The sequence below is a fragment of the Stigmatopora argus genome, chromosome 5 (assembly GCF_051989625.1).
Source record: "Stigmatopora argus isolate UIUO_Sarg chromosome 5, RoL_Sarg_1.0, whole genome shotgun sequence".
Taxonomy (NCBI): Eukaryota; Metazoa; Chordata; class Actinopteri; order Syngnathiformes; family Syngnathidae; genus Stigmatopora; species Stigmatopora argus.
Window position 1 is genome coordinate 14,933,776 of NC_135391.1, and position 25,596 is coordinate 14,959,371.

General features: G+C 38.3%; 2 protein-coding genes across 2 annotated transcripts in view; one reads left to right on the forward strand and one right to left on the reverse strand.

The window, feature by feature from the left end:
* The window catches only part of vcana (versican a), a 29,783-nt gene extending 24,067 nt beyond the window's left edge, over window positions 1-5,716 (forward strand). The window contains exons 9-15 of the mRNA XM_077601209.1: window positions 39-152; window positions 254-367; window positions 899-1,057; window positions 1,147-1,229; window positions 3,226-3,370; window positions 4,359-4,541; window positions 4,613-5,716. Of these exons, the coding sequence (XP_077457335.1) occupies window positions 39-152; window positions 254-367; window positions 899-1,057; window positions 1,147-1,229; window positions 3,226-3,370; window positions 4,359-4,541; window positions 4,613-4,734 (920 nt within the window). The 3' untranslated portion in view covers window positions 4,735-5,716. The remainder of the gene's footprint in view (window positions 1-38; window positions 153-253; window positions 368-898; window positions 1,058-1,146; window positions 1,230-3,225; window positions 3,371-4,358; window positions 4,542-4,612) is intronic.
* A 2,069-nt stretch (window positions 5,717-7,785) lies between these two features.
* On the reverse strand, window positions 7,786-18,005 carry LOC144074450 (hyaluronan and proteoglycan link protein 1-like). Its single transcript, XM_077600888.1, has 4 exons — window positions 17,762-18,005; window positions 11,398-11,739; window positions 10,462-10,764; window positions 7,786-8,881 (listed from the first exon to the last, which is right to left on the reverse strand). Exons 1-4 carry the CDS (start codon window positions 17,844-17,846, stop codon window positions 8,592-8,594), a joined length of 1,020 nt encoding a protein of 339 aa, XP_077457014.1. The 5' UTR covers window positions 17,847-18,005; the 3' UTR covers window positions 7,786-8,591.
* Window positions 18,006-25,596: the final 7,591 nt, after the last annotated feature.

Sequence of the window (25,596 nt, forward strand, 5' to 3'; positions counted from 1 at the left end):
CAAATACAGTTGTTGATATTTATTTTTCAATGTTCTAGGAATTGACTCATGTGCTGAAAACATTTGTCTAAATGGAGGATCTTGCATGATGAGTGGTAGCATCCCAACATGTAGCTGTGCACCTGGTTATGACGGTGATCACTGTGAAGCAGGTTGGAAAGTGTTTATGTCCTCAGCAAAATCAGCTTTTAAATTGTTTTGTGGTTTGTAAGTAATAATGGATATGTTTTCCTTGTTCTTCTGTTTTTTAAAGATATTGATGAGTGTCAGTCCAACCCTTGCCGCAACGGAGGCACATGTGTTGATGGAGTAGCTTGCTTTCAATGTGTTTGCCTGCCGAGTTACGCTGGACGCTTTTGTGAGGAGGGTAAGTTTTTGACAATGAGCCAGTTTATAAATGAGAATTATGGCGGAAGATTTTGATTGTATCATCTTCATACATAGTGGCAGTGAATTAACAGAACTAGAGTGTTAAGGACTAGTGTTTGAGATGTCGAGTAAACTTGGTTCACGAATGTCCATGTTTTTGAGTTTCTACCTTGCACATTTTGTTTTGAAAGGATCACTTATCAGGGAATTTACACTTAGAATGTGTACTTAAAGACTGGCCCAAAAATAAATTGCCCTTGTATTCTCAAATGAAAAGAGGTAAACTATCAGCAAAGTGGATGTCTGTTCTTATTTATTCGACACAAACTTTTAAATATTGCAAATGCTATGTTACACTATGCTATGTAAATAGATAAAAAATATTCAAATGGATTGTTCCTGTTTCATTAAAAGTTTTAAGCAGTGCTACCAAAAGCCTCAAATGAAAATATACTTGCATTGATCAGACTGCAAAAAAAATATATTCTATATTTGCATTTTGCTAATCTTTCTCACTGTTTCCTTGCAGATACCGAGAATTGTGAATATGGCTGGCACAAGTTTCAGGGCCATTGCTACAAGTATTTCCCCATTCGAAAAAACTGGGATGCAGCAGAGCGAGAATGTCGCATGCATGGAGCCCATCTTATCAGCATCCTCTCCCATGATGAGCAACAGTTTGTCAACCGTGAGTCTGAAAAGCAAAACATTTTTTTCTTTTATAAACAGTCCTTTTAAGGGTGAGAAATGTAATCTTTTGTCTGTATTGGTTGATAGGTCTTGGACATGATTATCAATGGATTGGCTTAAATGATAAGATGTTTGATAGTGACTTCCGCTGGACCGATGGCAGCCCTACGGTAAGTTAGATTGCATTCTCAAAGTTCTTCCCCACGCCCACTCAACAAACATGGCGGGGCGGCAGTCTAAATATTTAGACGTCATGTCAATGACAGATGCACTCATGTAAAGAGGAACAGCCTTTATTAGAGGGCACTGTTGATTTTTTTCAAGAAGTTCTTCACTGTTGAAAACATTACCAATGTGATGTCCACATGTCACACATGTCGAGTCTGATAATTATTTGTTTGTATAATTCATCATTACTGTTTGGTCATATTTTTTTCATGAAAGGGTAAATAATATACATTTAAAAAATCTTGATAAAACACGGTTTAAGTACAGTGATTACTTTTTTTTACCTCTTATCCATTAGTGGCAGTATACATTAAAAGCGTCTAAGTGCCATGTACATTAGTGCTGTGCAGAGTAGATGCTCTCTCGGCAACAATTATTCAGCAGACAGGGTTTAAAGATAAGGACAGACCACCTATTTAGTGCCTTTTCCAACTGAGGCCGTGTATGTGACACTTTTTGTCGGAGATGGAGGGCGCAGTTTGGCAGGCGTGGACAAGTATGATCACCCTACCCCATTCCTCCCTCCCCTCCCACGGCAGGCAGCCACTTAGATGAAGAAGGGCCACCAGGCAGGCAAACAACACAGATGGACGGCACCTGTGCCCGCCTGCAGAAAGACAGAGAAATGGACATAGCAATATGGGGGGTCTGCATGGGTGGTCACACTCACTTATAGACTCACATTTGCTTAGATTTCGTGACTTGTTCACATATTTTATTTAGCATCATGCCCATATTACTGTAAAATTGATATTTCCAGTGGCCCTTATGCCACAAGCAATTATTTTTATTGAACTCTCACTAATCATGGTAATTAGTCAACCAATCAGGTCGAATATACATTTTTATTAGTTGATGTTTTATTACTCTGGACTTAAAATCTTAGCCGTGAATATTTTTCTGTTAACATTTGTTACTGTAGTTGTGATGCATGCAGGAAGTGTGGATGCTTTAGAATTCTAATGACAGAGTAGCACGGCCCAGGCACAAGACTTGTAGTAGAGTTGGGGGTTGGGGTGTGTGAGAATGTCCAGAGGGGAGTTAGCTATAGTTTTGTTTGTGTGTGTGTGTGTGTGTGTGTACACCTTTGAAAAATTAGTTTGAACCCACAGTGCGTTGAAAGACTTAAGGTCACGTCAATTGTACCCCACACCACTACAGCTGTGTGCATGTTGTTTAAATGTGCAAATGAGCGGTACATCTAGTAGGAATGGTAATTCTAATGTTAAGCTTGCAGACTGTGGGATGCCCTGTTATGTCAAGACTTTGACTGTCATTTACATGGTTACCAGCTATGTACCAGCTATGCCACAGGAGTTCCATTGAATTTATTGGTTGGATTAATACAAAAATAGATTTGACATCCATGGTATCCAACATGGTAAAATCTCAAAATTTACTGTTCTAGTGTTGGAGAACTAATTTCTTTATTGGCTATTAATAAAAAAGTGGGTGGCCCGGTGGAGCGAGTGGTTTGCGCGTCGGCCCCACAGCTCTGGGGTCCTGGGTTCAAATCCAGGTCACGTCCACTTGTGTGGGATTTGCATGTTCTCCGTGGGCATGTGTGGGTTTCCTCTGGGTACTCCAGTTTCCTCCCACATTCCAAAAACATGCATGGTAGGCTGATTGGACACTCTAAATTGCCCCTAGGTATGGCTGTGAGTGTGCATGGTTGTCGGTCTCCTTGTGCCCTGCGATCGACTGGCCACTGATTCCGGGTGTCCCTTGCCTCTGGCCTGGAGTTAGCTGGGATAGGCTCCAGCACCCTCTGCGTCCCTAATGAGGATAAAGCGGTGCAGAAAATGAGATGAGAGATAAGAAAAGTTTTGTCAGGATTCTGCACAGAATATAAAAGTCCCCTGCAGAGGCGACCTCTTGTGGCTGTTGAATAAAAGCACAATAATTTCCCAATTAATGACATCACGTTTTAAATTGCAGAATTATGAAAACTGGAGGCCCAACCAGCCCGACAGCTTCTTCTCTGCTGGAGAAGATTGTGTGGTGATGATCTGGCATGAGAACGGCCAGTGGAATGACGTTCCGTGCAACTACCACCTCACCTTTACTTGCAAGAAGGATACAGGTAAACATCACCATGACAAATCAGAATATTTAACTCACTTTAAACTGGGATGGTTGGCTTTGAATGATCATGTTTCAGTGCCATTGATAGTGATAGACATACAATACAGTCTATTCATTCAATTCCTGCCAGTCCTCCCAGTGGAAATGTATGAGAATAAGTTAAGGTAAAGATTTCTCTGTTCACTGTTCCCTGGACTGGGAGGGCCTCACAGCAATCAACAGGTTCATTTATTTATGATTTATTTTAAAATTTAAACAGTAATTTAATTGAAATAATTACTAATTAAAAAAATTTGGGGGTCGAGTTTTTTTCATGGGAAATTAAAATAGTCAACACTTTGAACTCACCATTTGAAGTAAACTGGACTAAGTGATGGTTGAATTTGGAATATAACATCTCTCATATCATCTCATTTTCTGAAACACTTTATCCTCATTAGGGTCATGGGGGGTGCTGGAACCTATCCCTGCAAACTCCACACAGGTGGACGTGACCTGGATTTGAACCTAAGACCCCCGAGCTGTGAGGCTGATGCGCTAACCATTCGCTCCACTGGGCCGCCTGGAAAATAACAATAATTAAAAAAAAAAAAAAAAATGGAGCTTTCTGGTCAAATAATTTTACAGACTTTTTAAAGGTTTCTAGAACAACTCAACAAAAGGAGTCAACATTCTATACTCAACATTTTAAGTAAACTGGACTTCATTTTAAGCAGTTTGAAGGTTTCACTTTAAGCAATTATAAGTCTGGTGTAAATTTGCTTTTCTATTAAAACTTGAAAAACCCAGTGAAATTGATTGACCTGAAATTTATAGTCTGATCATTTTTTTGTTGTTGTGGTCAATGTTAAAACAGTTCCTTTTTAGAAGCAATCAGTATTTTTTTATCACCTTCAATGACCTAATGAAGATTAGAACTAAATTCTAATCTTTATAAGTTTCCATTCTGAGCGTTTTATATTTGTTGTTTGTGTTATTTGTTTTAGTGATCTGCAGTCAGCCTCCACAAGTGGAGAATGCCAGAACCTTTGGGCGACAACGTGAACGCTATGAGGTCAATTCATTGGTCAGGTACCAGTGCGGCAAAGGCTACATTCAAAGGCACCCCCCAACAATTCGTTGTCGTGGCGACGGACATTGGGATGCTCCAAAAATCACCTGCATGAACCGTGAGTAGAATGAAGTATTCATTCAACGAAAGAAAAAGTTCTCCTGCTAAATTTCCTATTTCTCATGACAGCATCCAATTATCAAAGAAGCTACTTGAGGAAACACCAACACAGAAATCTATACAGCATCAACAACTTCAGACAATGGCCAGATCAGGCCTTCCATCTGCATTATCAGCACTACAGGGGATGAAGAGATGAACTGGAACACAAACGGAAGAGGATCTGATTGCCGGTACAATCGCTCTATGTGGTTTTTAAACGGATCTTGTGCGGAAAATATGGAGCACGCACTAGGGAGTACAAACAAAGAGGACCTGCGTTCTGGATTACAGTGATATTTTGTGAAGTGCCTTTCTAAAGAAGATGAGATTTTTCACTGTGTTTTAAAATGGCCTTCGTGGAGAAAAACTTGGCTACTGGAACTGCAAAAAAGGGCACTTTTATTATCAAAAAGTGCAACATTGACTGTCACTTTCTGACATGACTATTACTCAATGTAGTCAATTTCATCTGTGCTATTTCAAATTGCCATAAGTGTTCCTTAATCAAACACCAAAAAGAGGTTGTGAGTTTATAGCGCTTACCTTTGTGTAGTACATGAATTCTTTATGCTGCCGTGCTGGGTTACATTTCAGGTTGTAGTTTCATCATTTTAAATGAACACTGATTTTGAATTAATCCTTAAAGAGAAAGGCAACACCTCTATCACAGCATTCCAAGCAGAAATAATCCTTATAATTTATAAAATGAAAGAACACAGAATTTTATTTTTCAGATTTGTAACATTGGAGAAAAACTGTTTACATGTGCAAGTGTAACTGACAGCACAGTCATTTGTTTTGTGTTCATTTTTCCCTTTTCAGAGGTCTGTGACATTCTCAATTTGCATATTTAAATACTTTGAGTCTTTTACATGAATGTCATTTATGATAGGTGTTGTCTTTCCTTCAAAGGTACCAACTTGAACTCCAATGTTGATGAATAGATTTCTGCAGGAGGATCTTTTGTTACGTCTTAGTTTACATTTCTCGCATTGACTCATGGTAGCAATTAGTAAGATTGACTGTGTTTTACATGTAAATTCACTGTTTTGTCATTTTGGAGTAGGATTTAGTGTGGCAGCCTGATTCTCGCTCCAACAAACTATCAGGAGATTAAACCATTGGTCTATCAGATTAGTCAGTCATACCCATTTGATTATCTAGCTCTTTTACAGACATTTAAATGTTGCTCAAAGTGTTTTATCCTTTTATTTGGTCTTTTATGAATGTAACTGTGTATTAACCTAGTTTGACGCATTTCATTAGGTTGTATGGTCGCCCCTTTTCAAAATTCAAATGTCAATTTAGAGTACTGTCATTTTTTCATCGTTTTTTTAGCTATTTGATAATTCTGATTGTATTAAGTACACGTCGTATTTAAGGAGACAGCATCAATGTTAATTGATTTGCCTTTCAATACAAAAATAGGCTGTGGCTATATTATTTTATCAGATGCAGTCCCGAGTACAATATTTGTAAGCATTATAAAGCACTCTGAGCAACATTCAATTGGGGAAAAGTGGTTTATACCTATCATGCCGGTACGCTACTCTGACAAACTATGCTAATCTGACAAACTGTGCTAATCTGACAGAATATTTATTGCTCTGTGAGGCTCACTTACTTCATGGGAATTTCTAATGACTATCTATTTGTTATTTAGAGACAATAAAGTCTTTATATAGCAGAGATTTCACCTCCTAACTCCCTGCCATCACGATAGTGAGTTTTTGTCTTACACCTAACTACCCACGAGCCAAAAATATGTATAGAAAGATCCTTCCTAAATAAAGATCCAATAAATATTGAATGCCCACCCGTGGTCTTATAAAATGTGTGTTGCTGAATTTATAACATGTTTACAATAAATAATGCTGTTTAAATGCATACAAGACAGAACGTTGCTCTCATCTGCTACTTCTGAGCTACACTTTGAAAAAGGTTATGACTATTGTGAGTAGAATGTATTTTGTGAAATTCTCTGAAAGGCTTGAACATTTAAGCAGAGATTCATAGTTTATTGTTTATATGCTCCTTAATCTCCTTAAATGTTTCTACTTTATTTGCCAGCGACAATCTCACTGATGACGTTGGCCCACAGGACAAAATCTTCCATTTCTGTATTTCTGTAATTGTTTTGGGAATTATTTGTGAATGTCCTAATGAGTGTCTTAATATGCACAAAATATCCTTTTATATTTATAAAAATGCTTGTGTCACACTGTGAATGTCTGAAATGTTGTGATTTTATTCTTTTTAAGAGGTCAGCCTGTTCACCCTTTGCTTCAGCTCACCAAAGAAATAAAAATAACTAATTGAAATGCTGAGCAGTTTTTATTTCGGAAGGGTTGTTCCAAACCTCTTTGTCAATCATCTTAAAGACTGGATGTTAAATGAACAACATTGCGATCACATGCGGTCTAAAATTGTGCTGTGTGTGTGTATGTGTCATCGTTTACCTTCAACCTGCACAAGGGACTAAAGATGGAAATAAGCCCTCGGCTACCATCTTACATATTTACATTCATTACATTCAGACACACATTTCATCAATATGTACTGTCCCTTGATAACTAAATCAAATTCAGACCAGCAGATGACGCTGTTGTTCAATCATTTGCTTTTCCAATGGGTCATAATTTTTTTTTCAACGTGGTTCAACTTTAACATGTTGGCTGCCATTGACGGTGATAGACATCCAAACTGTTATGACTGAGAGGGGAGAATGAACGCCCCCCTCCCAAGATGGAGATGACGTCATCCCTCTTAATGGCATCCAATGAGGACAATTAAGGATTGCACTGGGTGGTTGTATTCAGTCAGTACCATAGGAAATCCCCCAAAAGACCCTTGTGTATTTTCTTGTTTAAACCCTGTTCTTTTCTATGCATCGCACCATACATTGACGTTGCATCAATAGACCTTTCACCAAGCTGGCATTTCAGTGCTGCAGCAACCTAACTCTGACCCCATTCCCATGCATTGAAACAGACTGCCTTTGAGACAGACAACTAACTGTTCCTTTTGTTAACTAGTGCGGCCTGCCAGTCTAATGCAAACTCAAATAAGCTAAAGAATAAATAAGTGCATTGAGCCATAGTTTGGTCTTGAATCCCTCTAATTTGGCACCCCCTACAAATGTAAGGTTTTCCTTCAAAAATATGTTGACCGTGGGAAGAAAAACAACTCAAAGTGACTGATTAGATTTTTTGCCCTTTTATTATCATCATTTCAGCCCTTTCAATGTATGTGTGTGTGTATACTACACTCCCATGATCCTTGTGAGGATGAGCGCTTCAGAAAATGAATGAATGTTCCAGCCCAAAATTATTTTATATCACTGCACTTGAGCTCGATTGTTGTTGTTGCTTATATGTATTACAACATGCATATTACACAAAGTAAAATCATGTAAATGTTATGGCAGCTGATACGTTTAGTGCATCTCCAACACAGTTATAATTGATTCATGATACATTCATTTTACCGGCTTAAAAAAAACATCACCGTGTGGTTGAAATGAAAACATTTAAGAATTGAAGCTGTAATAAAACCTGTTAACTGCAGCCCAGAACATGTAGAGAAGTTTTTCTAAATGTATTGAATAGTTTTGTTACGTTTATTTAAGGAAAACAGAACTGGTTTTGATGTTTGCACTTTGACATAGCAGTGCAAAATCACTCTATAGCGAAGAATAATCTGCCCCTTGTCTCTGTTTATTTGTATTCTTTCAAATGATTGCACATGGAATTTAGACTTCTTAACTCATTCACTGCCTTTAGCGGTGATAGGCTTCCAATTCATTTTGTCTGGGAGGGAGTGAATGAACATTCATTCATCCCTTCGCAGCAAAATTAAATTGGACGCCTATTGCCGTCAATGACAGCAAATTATAGGTCAATTTAACCACAGTTTCTGGATGTTATCGCATCGGGATACAAAGACTAAGCACACTTTTGGGGTTGTGGTTCCAGCTCTTTGGTGGTTATTGCTTCTAATGGGTTAATTAAGGCTCAGGCCTAAAGCAGTAGACACCATAGAGCCTTTCTTGCTTGTCCGGAAATGCAACAAAACGCACCGCAGCCTCTGTCGGGCTGCAGTTCTTGCGGGGCCTGGAGATAGGGTAGCGCACGCTGCCATCGGCCAACCAGCCGGCGTCACAACGATCGTAGCCTTCTAGCTTCCAAGCGGCGAACATTTGCCCCACCTTGGCAATTTCGGCACCGTCATCGTGGCAAGCTTGGACGGCCTCGTCGAAGTTGAGCCTGTTGGGCTGAGTCAGCCAGTAGAAATCGCCTGTGTGGAGTAGACAACATTTACTACCTTGTAAAAAAGTCAAATTATTCTCACAACATTCCTATTATAAATGACAAATGAAAATGACAGAAATGTATTCACCACGGCACTGAATTCAGGGCCATGTGTGGACTAAATCTTGTCCAACTGTATTACTCATGCCTTTTTTCTTCATTTCTGATTTCTTTCATTAAAATGACAGTGGAAGGGAATTGTCAGGTATCATTACTTTTCTTTAGTGCTTCTTTTTTTGGACAACTTTTATTTTCCACTTTCCACATTTTTAATATATTATATATTTATAGTGTTAATAATAATACAGTAACATTAATATAATATAGTAGTAATAAAAATAGAGGAACACTCTGAGAAAGCAAACTTTTGCCTAAACAGCCATATTTTAAATAATCACCACATTTCTGATCTCTGCGACCTCATCTTCACCTACTTTGCAAGTTTGGATGAAATAGGTTAACCTTTTATAAAGTTATTGCTCAATTCCTTTTCTGACCTGTGTGACCTTGATTACCGCAAGATTCGATATTGATACATGATATAAATACTGTTACAAAAAGACAATAATTATCATCGCTTTATACATTATTGATTTAACTACTATTAAACTGAAAAAAGACACATGGAAACAAATACCTAACTTCTGCTCTCAGTACAATACTATTGACAGAGGTAAAAAAAGGAAGGAAAGAATGAAGGAAATTATACAATAGAATTAATTATGCTTTGTTTGCCAGAATTTTAGTATGAAAAAAGCATTAATTCTTTCATTTATTTTCGGAATCGCTTTATTCTCACTAGGGTTGCGGGGGGTGCTGGTGCCTATCCCAGCAGACTTCGGGCCAGAGGCGGGGGACAACCTGAATTGGTGGCCAGCCGCACGCAGGGAACAAGGAGACGGACAACCATTCACACTCGCACTCATACTTAGGGGCAATTTAGAGTGTCCAATCAGCCTACAATGCAAGTCTTTGGAATGTGGGAGTAAACCGGAGTACCCGTAGAAAAACCACGCAGAGGCCCGTGGAGAACATGCAAACTCCAAACAGGTGGACCAACGTGGATTTGAACCCAGGACCCCAGAGCTGTGAGGCTGACGTGCAACCCACTCAAGCCGCTGGGCCGCCCATGAAAAAATAAATACTAACTATAAAATACACAATACAAAATAAATGATGGGCAAAAACGGTAGGTATAGTGCTTTGGTAACCACAAATTTCACCACCGTCAGACAGGTTTGTCATTTGATGGAAAACAACACTTAAAATGTTTTTGTTTAAAGTGGTGAAGTAGTTTTTAAAGGATTTTTTAGAAATTAGTTATTTAATTTGACAGACTTTTTACAGTTTTTCTTTTTTTTAATGGTATATATAAATATATATATATATATATATATATATATATATATATATATAAATATATATATATATATATATATATATATATATATATATATATATATATATATATATATATATGTATATATATATATATATAAAAAGGTTTAATTCATTGATTAATTGAAATCATCCCACAAAAATGAAACAACAACTAAGTATACTCACCCTTCAGTGGAGTGGCGAAGCAAAATACATCAAAGCGGCTGAGGTACTTGTCACGGCTGCCGTAGTTTCTCAGGCCTGGACCCATTTCGGCACCCCCACAGGGTTCCCTGGGCTTTGTTATGGGATACTGCACAGTGCCGTCGTCTAGCCAGCCTGCATTACACCAGTCCAGGCCGCTCTTCCAGGCTCGGAACAGGTCTTCAAAAGTGGCAACTACCGCATCCTGATCCAAACAAGCCTGCACAGCCTCTTGAAAGTTGAAGCTGTAGCGACCAACAGGTGGTGAGTAGGGGAACACCACTCCTATGATAGAGGCGATACCATTCAAACCGTTAAAATCACAGACGCCACATTTATCATGGGCATTTCACAATCTTGTTTAATAGAGTGGAAAACAAAAACAGAATTTCATTTTAGTAAAACTTAACAGCGGAGGAAAATGCAAATAAAAAAAGGCTATAAAAGTGGTTGAAGTCATTTTATCAATGCCAGTAAAAGTGTAGCCAGTCAAATTTGAGTATCTAAGTTTGCCCTCTCTTATTCAAGATGTCATTACTTCTGATTATTATAGACATGCAAAATTAGGCCCTATAAGGAGGACTCTCGATGCAGTTCAGACTCATCCAGACTTTATATCGAGCAGCTTCCCCGATTAAATGAGTTAGAGTCTCTTACTTTAAACACAATAAACTGATTTTTTCTTAGTTGGGTTTGTGATGCTGGCCATCATAGTCAAAACGGACAGAATGTCCATCGCATTCAAACAATGAGTTAATACATGGAATAACATTAAACCTGTTGAAACATCAGGAGGTTTGTTGATCTATTTGCTTAATTTGTGTGTTTTAAATAAGAATATGTCAACGTTACTGTGTGGTCACTGTGAATATTTGTTAATTCACAGCCGACAATGAGTTAGGAGCCAAAATAATTTACCATCAGTCATTTCACTTTGCACCTCCAAGGAAACCTCTTGTATGGAATCTGTCATTCCATTGATGATCTCACAACGGTAGGTTCCTGAATCATCCATGGAAAGGTCAGTCATCACCAAGGAAGCATCATCGCTATCCTGTTCCTGCAGAAAGACGCGATCCTCGAAGCTCCCGTAGGTTTTCTTGTGGAAGCCCATGGAAAGCAGCACATCCTCATTAAGAGCCTCGTCCTCAGCAATCTTGGTCCATTTGACTCGGATGCCAACGTTAAAGAAACTGGAGATGTGTTGTGGGAGACGGCACGGCAAAGTAACATTGCCTCCCAAATCGGCGTTCATCTTAACTAAAAAAAAGCACAGAATGTTTGGGTATTGTCAGAAACTAGTTATGAGTTTCTTTAGAAGACCATTTTGTCTTCCATGATTAATCAACAAATTGATTATTAACCTTGTTTAGAGAAATAATTACCCTGAATATTTTCCAAATCCTCATTAGCTAATATTGTCTTATTTTATAATTTATTTATTTTTAAAAGACGTAAGAGGATAATAGTCCTTAATTTATATTTATATATATATTTATTTATTTATATATATATTTATTTATATATATATATATATATATATAATTTGCTTTTTTGATTAAAAATTGGAAAAAGTGTCAACAATTTCTTTGTATTTATTTGATTTAAATTTTAAATAACATAAAAGCATATTGTTTTTACTGTTTTTAAATAAAATGTATTTACTGTATTCAGTATCGTACTTACATTTTTTTTAAAGAACAGATAAGCAGTAAATATTCTCTCGCTTCTGTAGCGACACCCACAAAGTCAATTCACATTGATTATGTTTGTGGGGCAAACAAATGTGGCAAGCCGGATCCGGTCACCAGTGTTTCAGCTGTGTCTGGAAATGTTTCCTTTTTCAATAAATCTGGCCATGTGTGTCACACAGTAAACACTACTAAAAAAGCAAATGTAAGAAAGGCTGATGACAAACACAATTAAATGTGCTCTTCCTGTGCTGCAAGCAGCACCACTTCCATATGATAGCTAATTTATCTTGAAACATGTGTTCCCACAGCCTCTGTAATTACCATTTTTAGACTTCACAGGGGTATGTGTAGCAGCAAAGCAAGAGTGATCCCCTCTAGGCAGTAATGGACCCCAGATGGACAGATGTACATAACCCCTTGACCCCTGCCTCCACAGGTAACAACAGTTGAATCCGTAGTAATTAGAGTCAGTGAGCTAGTGTGTCTTAGATTTCTTATGACATAAGATGAATGGAAAAGCCAAACTGGTGCTTTTCTTTGAATATTCACAATCTATTTTCTCTGTATACCATATAAGAAACAACTGGCGCCACTGGTATGCTTGAACCCATTCATAGATAATATGCATTAATGGTCAAAGTTATTGGAGTCCACTGCTTCATTGGGAAAGACATACATTTGAACTCCTCCACTTGGGAAAGGACCTCATCCTTGACTCAGAGAGGGCATACCACCTTTTTCCGAATGAAGGTCATGGTCTCGGATTTGGAGATGCTGATTACCATCCTGAATTATTCATACACAGTTGCAAATCGCTCCAGTTAGAGTTGAAGATCGACCTGATGAAGCCAATAGAACTACATCATCTGCAAAAAGCAGATATGCAATTCGGAGTCTTCCAAACCGGACTCCCTCAACACCTTGGCTGCGTCTATCTATTGGTATTGGTGACGAAGGTCAGTCTTGGTGGAGTTCAACGCTCACTGGAAATTGATCCGATTTACTGCCGGCTACGAAGACATAACTCTGACAACGTTCATACAGGTGCCTTAACCAAAACAACGTCACAACATCCACAGCCCTTTGGAAAATCCTTCTTGTTTACTACAACCCGGGACATAGGAGAATCCAGCTCAGAGTCCCCATGTTTAGCTTTCTCATGGGAAGACATTTCGGTGGATTTGAGGAGGTCTTCAAATTAATCACCCCACCAACAGAGACCACCAGAGCTGCGTGCCACCTCGAGGGTCCTGTGTGTCAGAATGACTACTTCTGCTTAATGGCACCCCTTTGGAACATAGTCCATCTGGACTAAATTTACCCTGCCTCTTATGGGCAAAGCTGTGCCAGAGATGGGAGTTGAAACTTCATTTAACGGGGGACTGTGCCAGGCATTCCCATCAGACCCTCACAAAAGGTTTGGGACTACCAGGCCGGGCGGGCATCTTCCCCCACCAGTGGACCCAACTCTTAGCTGGTGGCTGGTGCATTGGCTTCACAAAAGCAACCAATTTAGCATATATACTTAATGAACAATTCTTCCAAAAATGGAACCCTAGCAGTAAAAACACTCACACAGCTCAGCATCTTTCTCCTATATTTCAAATATAAACACAAGAGGAATCCCTATATAAACAGAGCTGCTAACAAGTAGCACCCAGTGGGCTGAGCTAACTATTTAATTGGGAAAATGTCTATTTTTGGTCATATAACGTCACATTTTTGGTCATTGTGCTCTAGTAATGCAGTTTGAAATAGAAAAAAATTACTCTGGATTAGTGTCCAAAGTAATTCAGTGCTTAATTCTCACCACACGAGAGACACACACCTATATTTATATATTTCTTCTCCAGAGAATATTTGGAGCCACTGGTAGGCTTGAACCCATTTGGATAATCTGCCTTAAAGCACATTAACACTTGGAAAGGCAGCCAAAAGAGCCCAGTGTTTATTCTAACCACCCAGTAGACATTTCTGGAATCTGAGAGGCTGTCACATCATTAATACTGAGCTGTCATAGACCTAATCCGGCTCAAATCAAGCCAAAACATATTCCACAAAATTCACATGTAACTTGAGTAGCAAACTGCATGCCAAGTATCATAAGAGTTAAAGGAAATAGCTCTCTCAAGGCCAATTACAAGCATCTTTGAGGTTTTTTCCTCCATGTTGCCAGGAGTGACTCAAGGCTTAGCCAGGCCTCATAAATTCTCCACGTGAGTACTCGTTCATGAGGTGTGCTTCAAAACTAAGGGATTGAGATTGACGAAACAGTCATTGAAAATTCCTGGCACGGATGACAGTGACGTCAAGATTGGCTCTCCAGATGGGATTGTTGTTCAGACCTTATGGACTGAATATCTGGAAATTTCATTTTCCTTTTTCAACTGCTCATGTTCATGTTTCAGCGCTACAGACTGGAATAGACTTCTAATACATTTTAACCTGAAGGTGCTGGGAACAAATGTTCCCAACCAATGGGGCGGGGACAGGTACCAGTCCGCGAGCCACCTGGTACCGGTCCATCAGAGAAATAAATACTAACGTTTTCAATCCCATCCTCCTACTTGAAATGAGAAGAGTTGCTACAATAATAATAAATAATAATCGATCTTATGCTTGGGACTTATTTTTGCCGTTGTGGACGTCGTCCGTGGAACAAACAGCCCACTCCAAATCCACACTTTTGTCTTAAGTGTTCGCCCTCCCCATTCGCCGGTCCGCCAGAAAATAGGAAGAGCTTTACCGGTCCGCGGTGAGAAAAACTTTGGGGGGCGCTGTTCTAAATGATATTATTCATTTAGCATAAGTCCTGTATTAAATTGGGGGGTTCGGGTGTTTATTGACCACTCCTTGCAAACCGAATATGCAAAAACTTGTAAACAAAAAAAATATATATATATAACTTTCTCCTTGACTTAAAAATACTACATCTGTGAATGAAAATATGTCATGTAAATGAAAAGTAAAAACCTCACAGCTGCTGACCAAATTGGATTTACAGCATGATTGCCATTGAAACATATAAAAAAAAATTGAGCCCTGAAACTTTTAAGTTATATAGACTTAGGCTTTAGTTTACTACATAATAGTGAGTCAAAATACGGAGGCCTTTGGGAATATAGTAAGTAGTACATAAAAATATAAAACAGAATATTGAATTGAAAAATCTTGCATCATACATGTGTTTTGTTAATTAGTGGGCCATGCCCATTCTTTATGACGTCACTTTATCACTTTCTTTCCACAACTTTTCCTTCGTGCGAAGTAATTAAAAAGCCCAGCTGGTATAAAAACTGCATGCAAAAACCTACTCACTATGTGAGGTACAGCATAGCCGCATGGTTGCAAACTACACTATAAGTGGTCTCAACACACATACTTACCTTTTATGTTGGATTGAACTCATAATTCATTATTACATAGTGTCAGTAAATACTACTACATCACTGTCAGACTACGTCAAGCCTGGCTTGGATGGAAGCCATTTCCAACTAAGCCCCTTTGTCATTACAGCCCTGGTAACCAATGAGCAGCAGCCACAGCGGGAACCACACTTTATTGACTATTACCTCAGAGGGAGAGGCACAGTCATTTGCTATTCAGTATGGGGTGCTCTACGTTTACGTTGTGTGCCTTTAATCTTAACTGTGGTCTTGTCAGGATGGCCGTTAGCATGGCAGATTGCCAGAATGCTCCGGGTGAAGGATTGAATCGCTAAGTGGAGGACAGGCGATACCTTTCGAGCATGCAGAAGAAAAAATACACAGTTCACAAGGTTGATAAAGTACGGTACTGTATTGCAGTGCTGTATTTCATCTCAGTTCTCTAATGAAATGAAGTCTTTTATAGTCTAAAAAAGTGGTTGAAAGTCCTGTTCTCGAGAGCCCCTATCCAGTCTGTTTTCCGTATATCCCTCCTCCACCACATCTGAATCAAATGATCAACTCATCAGCAAGCTGTCCAGAAGCTTCATACTGATCCCGACTATTTGATTCAGGTATGTTGGTGGAGGGAGAAGTGGAAAATACACTGGATAGGGGCTCTCGAGGACCGGACTGGGCATACCCTGCACCTAACCCTAAACCTAAACCTAACCCTAAACTTAACTCTAAAACTAACACTAAACCTAACCATAAATCTAACCCTAAACCTAACACCAAACCTCATTAGGTTTAGGGTTATGTTTAGGGTGAGGTTTATCCAGCCTGTTTTCCAGGTCTCCTCCACAAACACACCTGATTTAAATAATCGGGATCGATGTGAAGCTTCTGGACAACTTGCTGATGCGTTGAGCAGTTGACTCAGGTGTGGTAGAGGAGGGAGATATGGAAAACAGACTGGAGAGGGGTTCGCGAGGACCGGATTAGGACACGCCTGCGCCTAACCCTAAACATAAACCTAACCCTAACCTCGCGTGGTAAAGAAAACCTAACAGTTAGAGAAACATGGAAAACAGACTGAATAGGGGCTCGCGGACCTGACCTGACCACCCCTTCACCCAACCCAAACTCTAACCCTAACTATAACTCTAAAACTAAGCCTGTCAACCTCAATGAAAGAATAAAGATTAGATAAACATTCAAATATGAAAGATGTACTACCGTATTTTCCAGACTATAAGTCTGACTTTTTTTCTTCAAAGTTTGACTGCCCTGCGACTTACAACAGTTTTTATCATGTGTTTTTTAAGATGTAGTTATCCAAAAAATGTTTATATGTTACATGAACAGGTGCTTTTTTGGACCGTTGCTTTCTCTTTCATTGTGCATTTTTTGGCTAGTGCAACTTACACTCGGGTCCGACTTGTGGTCTGAAAAATATGTTAAATATATGTCACTAAGAGCTATAATAGATTGTTAATTTGTTGTTAATGTGAACTCAGCTGTGCAAATACTATCACATGGCCCAGTCAGTAAGTCACACAAACACTTGAATGGTCTTTGTGGGAACCCTTCCAACAATTGGAAAAAAAAGACTTTCAGCTTTCCCCAGAATCTCCCTCACAGACTGCTCTGAATACTGTAAACTGGGCTGCCTATTTTGTCTGAGTCAGCATGTGAGGATAGCATGAAATAGCTTTAAATCAAATCTGTTACATCAATTACTGGTACATTTTGAAATACACACTACATTAATAAGTACATTCTAATTGTATTTAACTTTAGATTGAAGTATTTTCATAAGGAATGCGTGTTCTTAAACATGCAAAATACCCTATCCAGACATTTTAAGGTCGACCAACATAGAGGTCAGATGCCTGTTTAACAAACGTAATCATGAAGTAACCAAAAGATTTACTGATTTTATATATCAAATTTACAGGAAGTCCTATCCTAGAGAATGGTACCAAGTAGTACTGTGCTTCTATCTGATTTGTAGAGCACTGGCAAGCGGAGTAAGCGGGAATTATGCCCAACTTGCTCCACAATGTAGTCCTCCACTGGCAGAAAGTCAATGGGCCAATGTTTGTGTCATCCACTGATGCTGTGTGGAAGCACTTTCCTAATTCGTTCCAAAAATAATCTCTAAAATAATTTAAAAGAAGAAAGTCATCATTTTTAATAGGATGAAAAATTGAATCTTACCTGAATATGACATGCCTGCCGGCAGGCTGTAGGCACTGCCAACAAGGGTCAAGGAGAATATAGTGATACACAGCAGACTCGTCATATTGTCTTTTTTTCAGTGGTAAAATAAATTTTAAAAATTATGAGAAAGGATAATAACTATTAAAGTCTCTCTCTTATTTTTTTTAAAATAAATAACAGAGCCTCTATCTTCCAGTGCAGCAGACGCCTTTGATGCTACTGCAAAGTTGGGCTCCTCACAGGCCCCCTTTAAGTGGCTTTTATTGAAACCTTGTACGGTCATGACCACTCCCCTCACCATCAGCCCATCAGCATGCACAGCTCTATTGGGGCTCCTCTTTGGCATTTTCTCAGGAACCCCCTCCTCCATCTAGGCTGAATGGGAGACTTGGCTCAGCTTCTTCTCAACACGTAGACAACGTATATAATTACCGGTGTGTGGATTTTTGTGGGATTCCCAGTGATTCAGCTTTTGTTTAAAAAAAAAAAGTGTCTCACAGTGATTTAACACACTTCAGAGTCGAGGTGTCAAAATCATCTTTGAGATAGTTACGGTTTCCTTAGGAGGTTGAATATTTAATTGATTAATCAACAACAAATCAATAATCAAATAAATCGACAACTGTTTTGATAGTCAGTTTTACATTGAGCCAGTGTTTTTCTGAGAACCTAAAAATACTCATAATCCTCTATTTTGAGCCATTTAATAGCAATTATAAACTTTTTTTTATTTCAAACTTTGCATGTATATTTTGTCCATTGCATTTTTAACACAGAAAAACATTTACATATTTGCCATGTTTTTTTGAGGACAAAAATAAATTGATTTATTATTAACAATAAATATTCACTTTATATAATTTATTTGTGCATTAATAAAAATAAAAGAGGAAATGTAAGGGGTCGCGGGGTATTCTGAGTTGTTGTATTCTATAGTTTTGTTGAAGAAAGGAAAGCAGAATTCATTTTTAACCATAATTATACCCCTGTCCAGATTTGTTCATTACCCCCCTAATCGAAACGAATTGGACGTCCAGTGACATCATCAATTCAGTTCGTTATTTTTTTTAAATATTTTTTTCTGAACCTCTTTCTCCTCACTAGGGTCGCAGGGGATGCTGGAGCCTATCCCAGCTGAGACACCCCGAATTGGTGGCCAGCCAATCGCAGGGCACAATGACACCAACAGCCATTCATGCTCACTCTCATACCTACCAATTTAGGGCGTCCAATCAGCCTACCATGGATATATTTGGAATGTGGGCGGAAACTGGAGTACCTGGAGAAAACACACGCAGGCCCGGGAAGAACAACACAAAACTTCACACAGGTGGACCGATCCTGATTTGAACCCAGGACCTCCACTGAGAGGCCGACGCGCTAATCACTCAGTCGCCGGGCCGCCCTACTCAGTAAATTAGTTAAGATCATTTTATCGTACTTTCAATTTCATCTTACCACAATGTTTCCTCACATAAAATGCTGCATGTATGAATTAGTAATTAGCAATATTGCAGCATATGCTGCTCTGAACAAGACCATTTGAGCTGGACTCAAATGACCATACAAGTCATTAGAAACAAGTCACTTGAGTTATCAAAGCTCTGATAAGATAATTGTTTTCTGTCGCCATTCCTTGCTTCCCTGTCTGCCTGTCAGTCCACTAAGATGACAGCAAGCCAGCCATCCATTGTTCCTTATATTCTCCAGTTTTAGATTCCCCCAAATCTCTGAAGGACAAAGGGAAAGTTGGATAAGACACAAACTTTTATGGTTTCAATGTGAATATTACTACTACTTTATATGTGGGCTTAAATCACTGATGTGAATCGACACCACCCCCACCCTCCCTCCTTTGTGGTTGTTTCACCGTTTACTGCTACAATAATTCCAAGTTGCATCAGCTCTTTTAGTTTCGGCTTTTACAAATAGGAGTCGAGGTGTTTATAGCGAATAAAAAATGAACAAAATGTAACATTTACTTTTTGTGACCTGAAGTGACCAAATTGAAAAGCACTGAATGTGTTTTATTAAATGTGCTGTTTTAGAGCTTCATTATTACGTATTCTTTTTCGCTGCCACAAATAACCCAAATTTATAAAAAAAAAAAACGAACATAAAAATGAATAAAAACTCAACTAAAACATTCATTCATTCATTCATTTTCTGTACCGCTTATCTTCACAAGGGTTATGGAAGGGTTTGTAGGAGCCTATCGAGTCTGCGAGCAGTAGGTGGGCGACACCCACTTATTCCTACGGACAATTTGCAGTTTTCAACCAGCCTAGTATGCATGTTTTGGGATGTGGGAGGAAACCAAGAGTACCTAGAGAAAACCCACGCAGGCACAGAGGGAAGTCAGAGCTCACCGGGGATTGAACCGTCGATTCAAGAACTGTGGAGCGGACATACTAACCATTCCTCGACCATGTCGCCATGCCAAACTCAGTTAGTGGGATATTTTCCAAGCAGTTGTTTAATTTTTTTTTTTGCTATAAAAATAAAATATTCCACCTTCCACGGGTTGTTTTTGGTTACAAGGAAACGCCAGAATAATATTCCTGTTGTTTGCTTTGGGGATGGAAAAATTGCAAAATAGGCAAAAATGATCGGGGACAATTATATACAACTAAAACACATGAGGCATGAAGTTTGCTGCTCTGTGCTAGAAATCATTCATCATACTTATGAGTATGACAGCGGGAAAATTTATGTCTACCTTGACGCAATAATGAGCCAACAACAGGACGTCCTGTTCTGGATATTTACTCTTATTGTCTTTCCCAAATTTAGTTCTCACTCCTGAGGAAATTACATATTATATAATATAACAGCTACCTTATTTGAACTCTGATAGAAACACAATTATAAAAATGCATTTTATGCATACGCAAACTTTCTTAAGTCTAATTTATAACTCATTGTCTGGCCTTGACTACGATAGACAATCCATCCAGTTCATTTTAACTGGTAGGAGCTGACAGCGCCGTCAGCCCTCCTAGTACAAATGGATTGGACATCTTTCACCGTCAATGGCAGCCGCAGAGTTAAAAATGTGAATCGTTAATACACTAACAAAAATTAAACAACAAAAACTAGCAGTGTATCAACCAATTCAAGGTGTTCCCTGCCTGCTGCCCAAATTTGGCTGGGATAGGCTCTAGTACAGGGGTCTCAAACCGGTCCTCAAAGGGCCGCAGTGGGTGCAGGTTTTCATTCCAACTCAACAAGAGGATACCTTTTGCAAGTGTAATCAGTGTAATCAGTTGATTGCAGCCAGGTGCTACTTATTTTAGAAGACACCTGATTGGTTAAAATGTCGGCACTGGATCGGTTGGAACAAAAACCAGGACCGACTCCGGCCCTCGGCGGAATCGGTTTGAGACACCTGCTCTAGTACCTTCCGCGGTCCTTGTGAGAATAAGCAGTATGAAAAAAAGAATGAATAAATAGCAAAGTATCGATACCAATATCAGAAGGTGCCCCAATAATGCTGCAAAATTGGAGAAATGGAAGAAGAAAAGAAGACTTCTGTCGCCATCTAGGCTTGGGTACTAAAATGCAGGACAGTTTTTAGACTGAACAAGTAGTAACAAGACCAAATAAAAACAAACATTTCAGTTCTATTTTATTTTATTATATCATCTATGTGTTTGTTTGTTTGTTGTTGCGTCCATAGACTCAGCGAGTGGTGCGCTCTCAACAACTTGGCGCTGAATGTCTCCAAAACCATGAAACTCATCCTGATCTTTAGACGGAACAAGACCGCTCCGCTCTGCTGACGTCACTTGAACTACTTATTTATTTATTTATTGTTTATTGATTACTTATTTGTATGATTGTTGTTGTTATTTTTGCACTACGTGGTGGGAGCTTTAACTCTCATTATACTTGTATAATGACAATAAAAGCATTCAATTCAATTCAATTAACTATTTTTATCTTGAACACCAATGATGGTAGTTCTAGTTGATATGACAGTCAAGGTAGGACAAAAATCTGAGGCAATAACTATCCTCTTCAGGTAAGAAATGTGTTCCCAACCGCAAAAAAAAGGCTATTTAGATTCTTTTTCAATTTTTTGTCTCCAAAAATGGTATTGGGACAGTATTGCACAGCTATGTATCTGAATCGATATTGGGTGGAAAAAATTATGTCATACCAACACTACAATAAACACAATTGATTTATTCATCCTTTCGGCCTCTTAAGCTCACGAGAATAGTCATTTTGGAGAGAAAACGGAAAGATAATGAATAGACAATCTGCAAAATCGACAAACAACACTAATGTTGTTTTAAAAAAAACATTTATGGACATTTATGAGTTTGTCTACACACTTGACAGGATAGAATGTACTAGACTCTTTTGATGTATATCGTCTGTCTAGAATTTGGAGCAAAATGTCTTTCAGTAGTCCTTTGCTCCAATTCTCAGAGACATGAATGCATTCACAGCTGGCTCTCTGGCAGCGGAGCTTCCAGCTCTTTGCTGGCTTGTAAAGTGCCTGCTAACAACTAGCAGCTCTCTCTGTCCTGGCCTTTCGAGCATCGGGGAACAGGGACAAGCGAGTCCTGCGGGAATCTTTTACGTAAAGTTTCAAGAGTGAAGGTGAAAGCGGCACTGAGCTGAGTTATGATGGACTTACCAGATTTATAATAGCCAAGCATGTGTTTCTCATTATTTTCATCAAGATGAATTGGGGGAGTGCATTGTTTGCTGCTAACAAGGTGGAGAAACTACGTGAGAGAGCAGTGACTGAAGGGCTTATGTGGAATAAGAAAGTACTAAATATGCTGACTGGAGGCAAACTTGAGAAGGCCAGCGTTGTCTTCTCACAGCAGGCGGGCGTTTTGCTACATGTTAGAAGAACTGGGAGGAACAGAAAATATGGATTTTGTTAAGGTATTTGATGACTCATTTCATTTTGGTGCCCTGGTTTGAGTTCTTTGGGTCATTCTTGGTCATTATTGTTGGATCAATATCACACGATAGGCCTACTATGCATCACTTTTCTATATTGATTATCCTTATGAACTCATTGGCTGCCATTGACAGCAATTGATGTCCAATACATTTAAAATGGGAGGGCTTAAAACCAATGAATTCATTCAAATCCATGTTAGAGTGGCATTGATAGTCATAGGATTGCTTTTTTAAAAAAGTATATTTTAAATGCCAAATTTTTTAATCATAAATGAAGTGAAATAAATGAAACCGTGTGGAAGACGAATGAATGATAAAAAAATAATATTACATTAAAAGTTAGACTTGGCAAACAAGCCCATATGACACAAACACTGATGTCCACAGAAAATGAACAGTACAGCACAGTGAACTTTAAAATAATAATACATTGTAGAAACATCTTGTTCCATTCCATTTCTTTTTTCTTTTTTGTCTCCAATAAGTCAGTGAAGCACTTCTGTGTGAGTGCTGCCACTCACTCTAAATTTGTAATTTGTAAAAGCATTAGTGTTTTTTCTCTCTATTTCTGCATACGCAGCCCAAGAAGTGGAAACCTTTGCATTCTCCACCTTCAGTGTCTGACAACATATGGTACATATATAATTTTTCTACCTTACTACTGGCTTGGGAGTGGGCTGACCTATTTGATTCCAGCAGCTGTATTTAAACTATACATCTATATTGACTGATGTTTCCTATTTTTCTTTGCTTAATATGCACGTTGTTTCTGTTATATGTGTAAACTATTTTTATGATGAATCATTTGGTAGAATTTCTTTACTTAAAAGTAAAAACAACTGGCAGTTGTGATGGGCTTTAATTCAAGTACGGACACCGTCTGTTTGCAATCAGCAAAGTGTGTTAAGAGCCCACTTTGTTTTCAATTCAAACTTGTTCTTAGTAACCTCACGCAACAAAGCGTCATTCTTCAAATGTGATAATTTTGTTTGGTTTGTTTCCATTAAACTGTGAACATTTCAGCAGAGTTTGACATGTCTTTGTTCATAAGTTCAAATGAATGACCCAACCCATGTTCTTGGCTGCTTCTCTGCTCCAAACTCTAAACTTTACTTTTAATACAAAACTTTAATCACTCCTGAATAAAAAGCACATGCGCTGAAATTCTGAATGTGATAATGACCAGGAGTTTTTCATGAAATCAGAAAAAAAATCCACCAAAAATCTCTCTTAAGATCTTAAGATGATGTTTAATACTGAAAGGCATTTTAATATTGAAGAGCTGCTCTTTCCCACAGCACTTATGTTTCTTATAATGTTGTCACAGTACTAACATTTTCTACTCAATATCAATACGTACTCAAAAAAGTATTTGATAATCATTACAATTTTTGCTATTACAAAAAAATTGAATGTTAACCATTTTATCTTTTTTCCATTCAATATTTTTGACAAAATAAAAAATCCTCAAAATGTCCCAAAATCAACACAAAGTGAACCCAAATCAACCAGTGTTAACAATGACATTGAAAAATAAATAAATTGATAAATAATCAATAAAAAATATACTATTCCTTTGCTATAATTATCAAGTTTAGTTAAAAAAATGTGGTAGAAGAAAAAAAATACTACTTATATTTTGAATATCAATGCTTTTGCAATAAAATTGCTAACCATGTAAAACATTTAGACATTAATTCTGCAATACCTTGTGACACTTGACAACAGCAGTGTAATTCAGATTTTATGTAACTCTGAAATAGGGGACTATTTAAGTATGCAATAAACAGTGATAATTACTTCACAGCCATAAAATATGATGACTGAAAAAAAAAGTTGGAGATTTTATTTGGGAAAGAAAGAATTTGCCGTTAACTTCAACATTACCTTAAGTGAAACGTGTAGGTCTAGCAAGCAAATCTTGTTATTGAATGGTTAAAAGCGTCTCCTGTAAACAACATACACACGTCACAGATCATTTTCACAAGGCAAATATGACTCATTGTGGTTAGTGAAAACCCTTTATTATATTGTTAATTGAAAAAAAAACAACATAATCTTACTAACATGGTATGAAAAACAAAATTTTGGAACAGTGCGACATTTTAGATTGTTGCTTTCATTCATTCAAATTATTCTTACCATAACAACCAAAGCAACATTTGCCTAACACCATACATGTTATATTTCTTGCCTAAACCATTCTCCGCTGTCTCACCGGAAAATGTTACTCATGTTCTTGTCAGAAACGCCTACATTTATCATCCACGTGGAGAAAACCAGCTCTTTGTGGTATATCACATTAACGACCTGAACATGTTCCATGAAAATCTCCATGTGTGACTCAGTGTTGTGGCAACTCCATTCGCTCACCTCAATTGCAGGTCCGATGAATCAACGTCCGGTAATATATCACGTTCGTGTTTTGGCATGACTCAGAATTTCTGGTAGTGTTTTGATCCATGAATTAGTAAGTATAGTTTCATTCCTTCTGCCAGTTGGTAAAACAGACATTTTATATTTGGTAGCATCTGTCGTTTGTTTATGTTCAAGATAACTCAAGAACAAATTAAGGGGTCACTATTAAACTTGCTGATATGTTTGCAGTATGAAACAAATGAGATAATTGAATTTTCGGTTAATTGGGTCAAAGGTCACAGACCCTTGCGAATCTGCCTTTCTAGGGAGGGGTCTGCTTTCTCATCATTTTTTATTTGGCCAGGTTCGTTTTCCATCGGGCGGTCCGACTGATTGATTGGTTAATGTGTCGGACTCACAGTTCTGGGGTCCTGTGTTTGATCCCAGGTCGATCCTCCTGTGTGGTGTTTGCATGTTCTCTCTGGGTTTGCGTGGGTTTTCTCCAGGTACTCCCACCTTCCAAAAACATGCATGGTAAGCTGGTAGAA

Coding starts and splice junctions, on each gene's coding strand:
- LOC144074450 (XM_077600888.1), bottom strand. CDS start 17,846: ATGACGAGTCTGCTGTGTATCACTATATTCTCCTTGACCCTTGTTGGC. Junction 11,740..17,761: donor GGCAGGCATGTCATATTCAG/GTAAGATTCAAT, acceptor GCTTTTTTTTAG/TTAAGATGAACGCCGATTTG. Junction 10,765..11,397: donor GCAAAGTGAAATGACTGATG/GTAAATTATTTT, acceptor CCTCTATCATAG/GAGTGGTGTTCCCCTACTCA.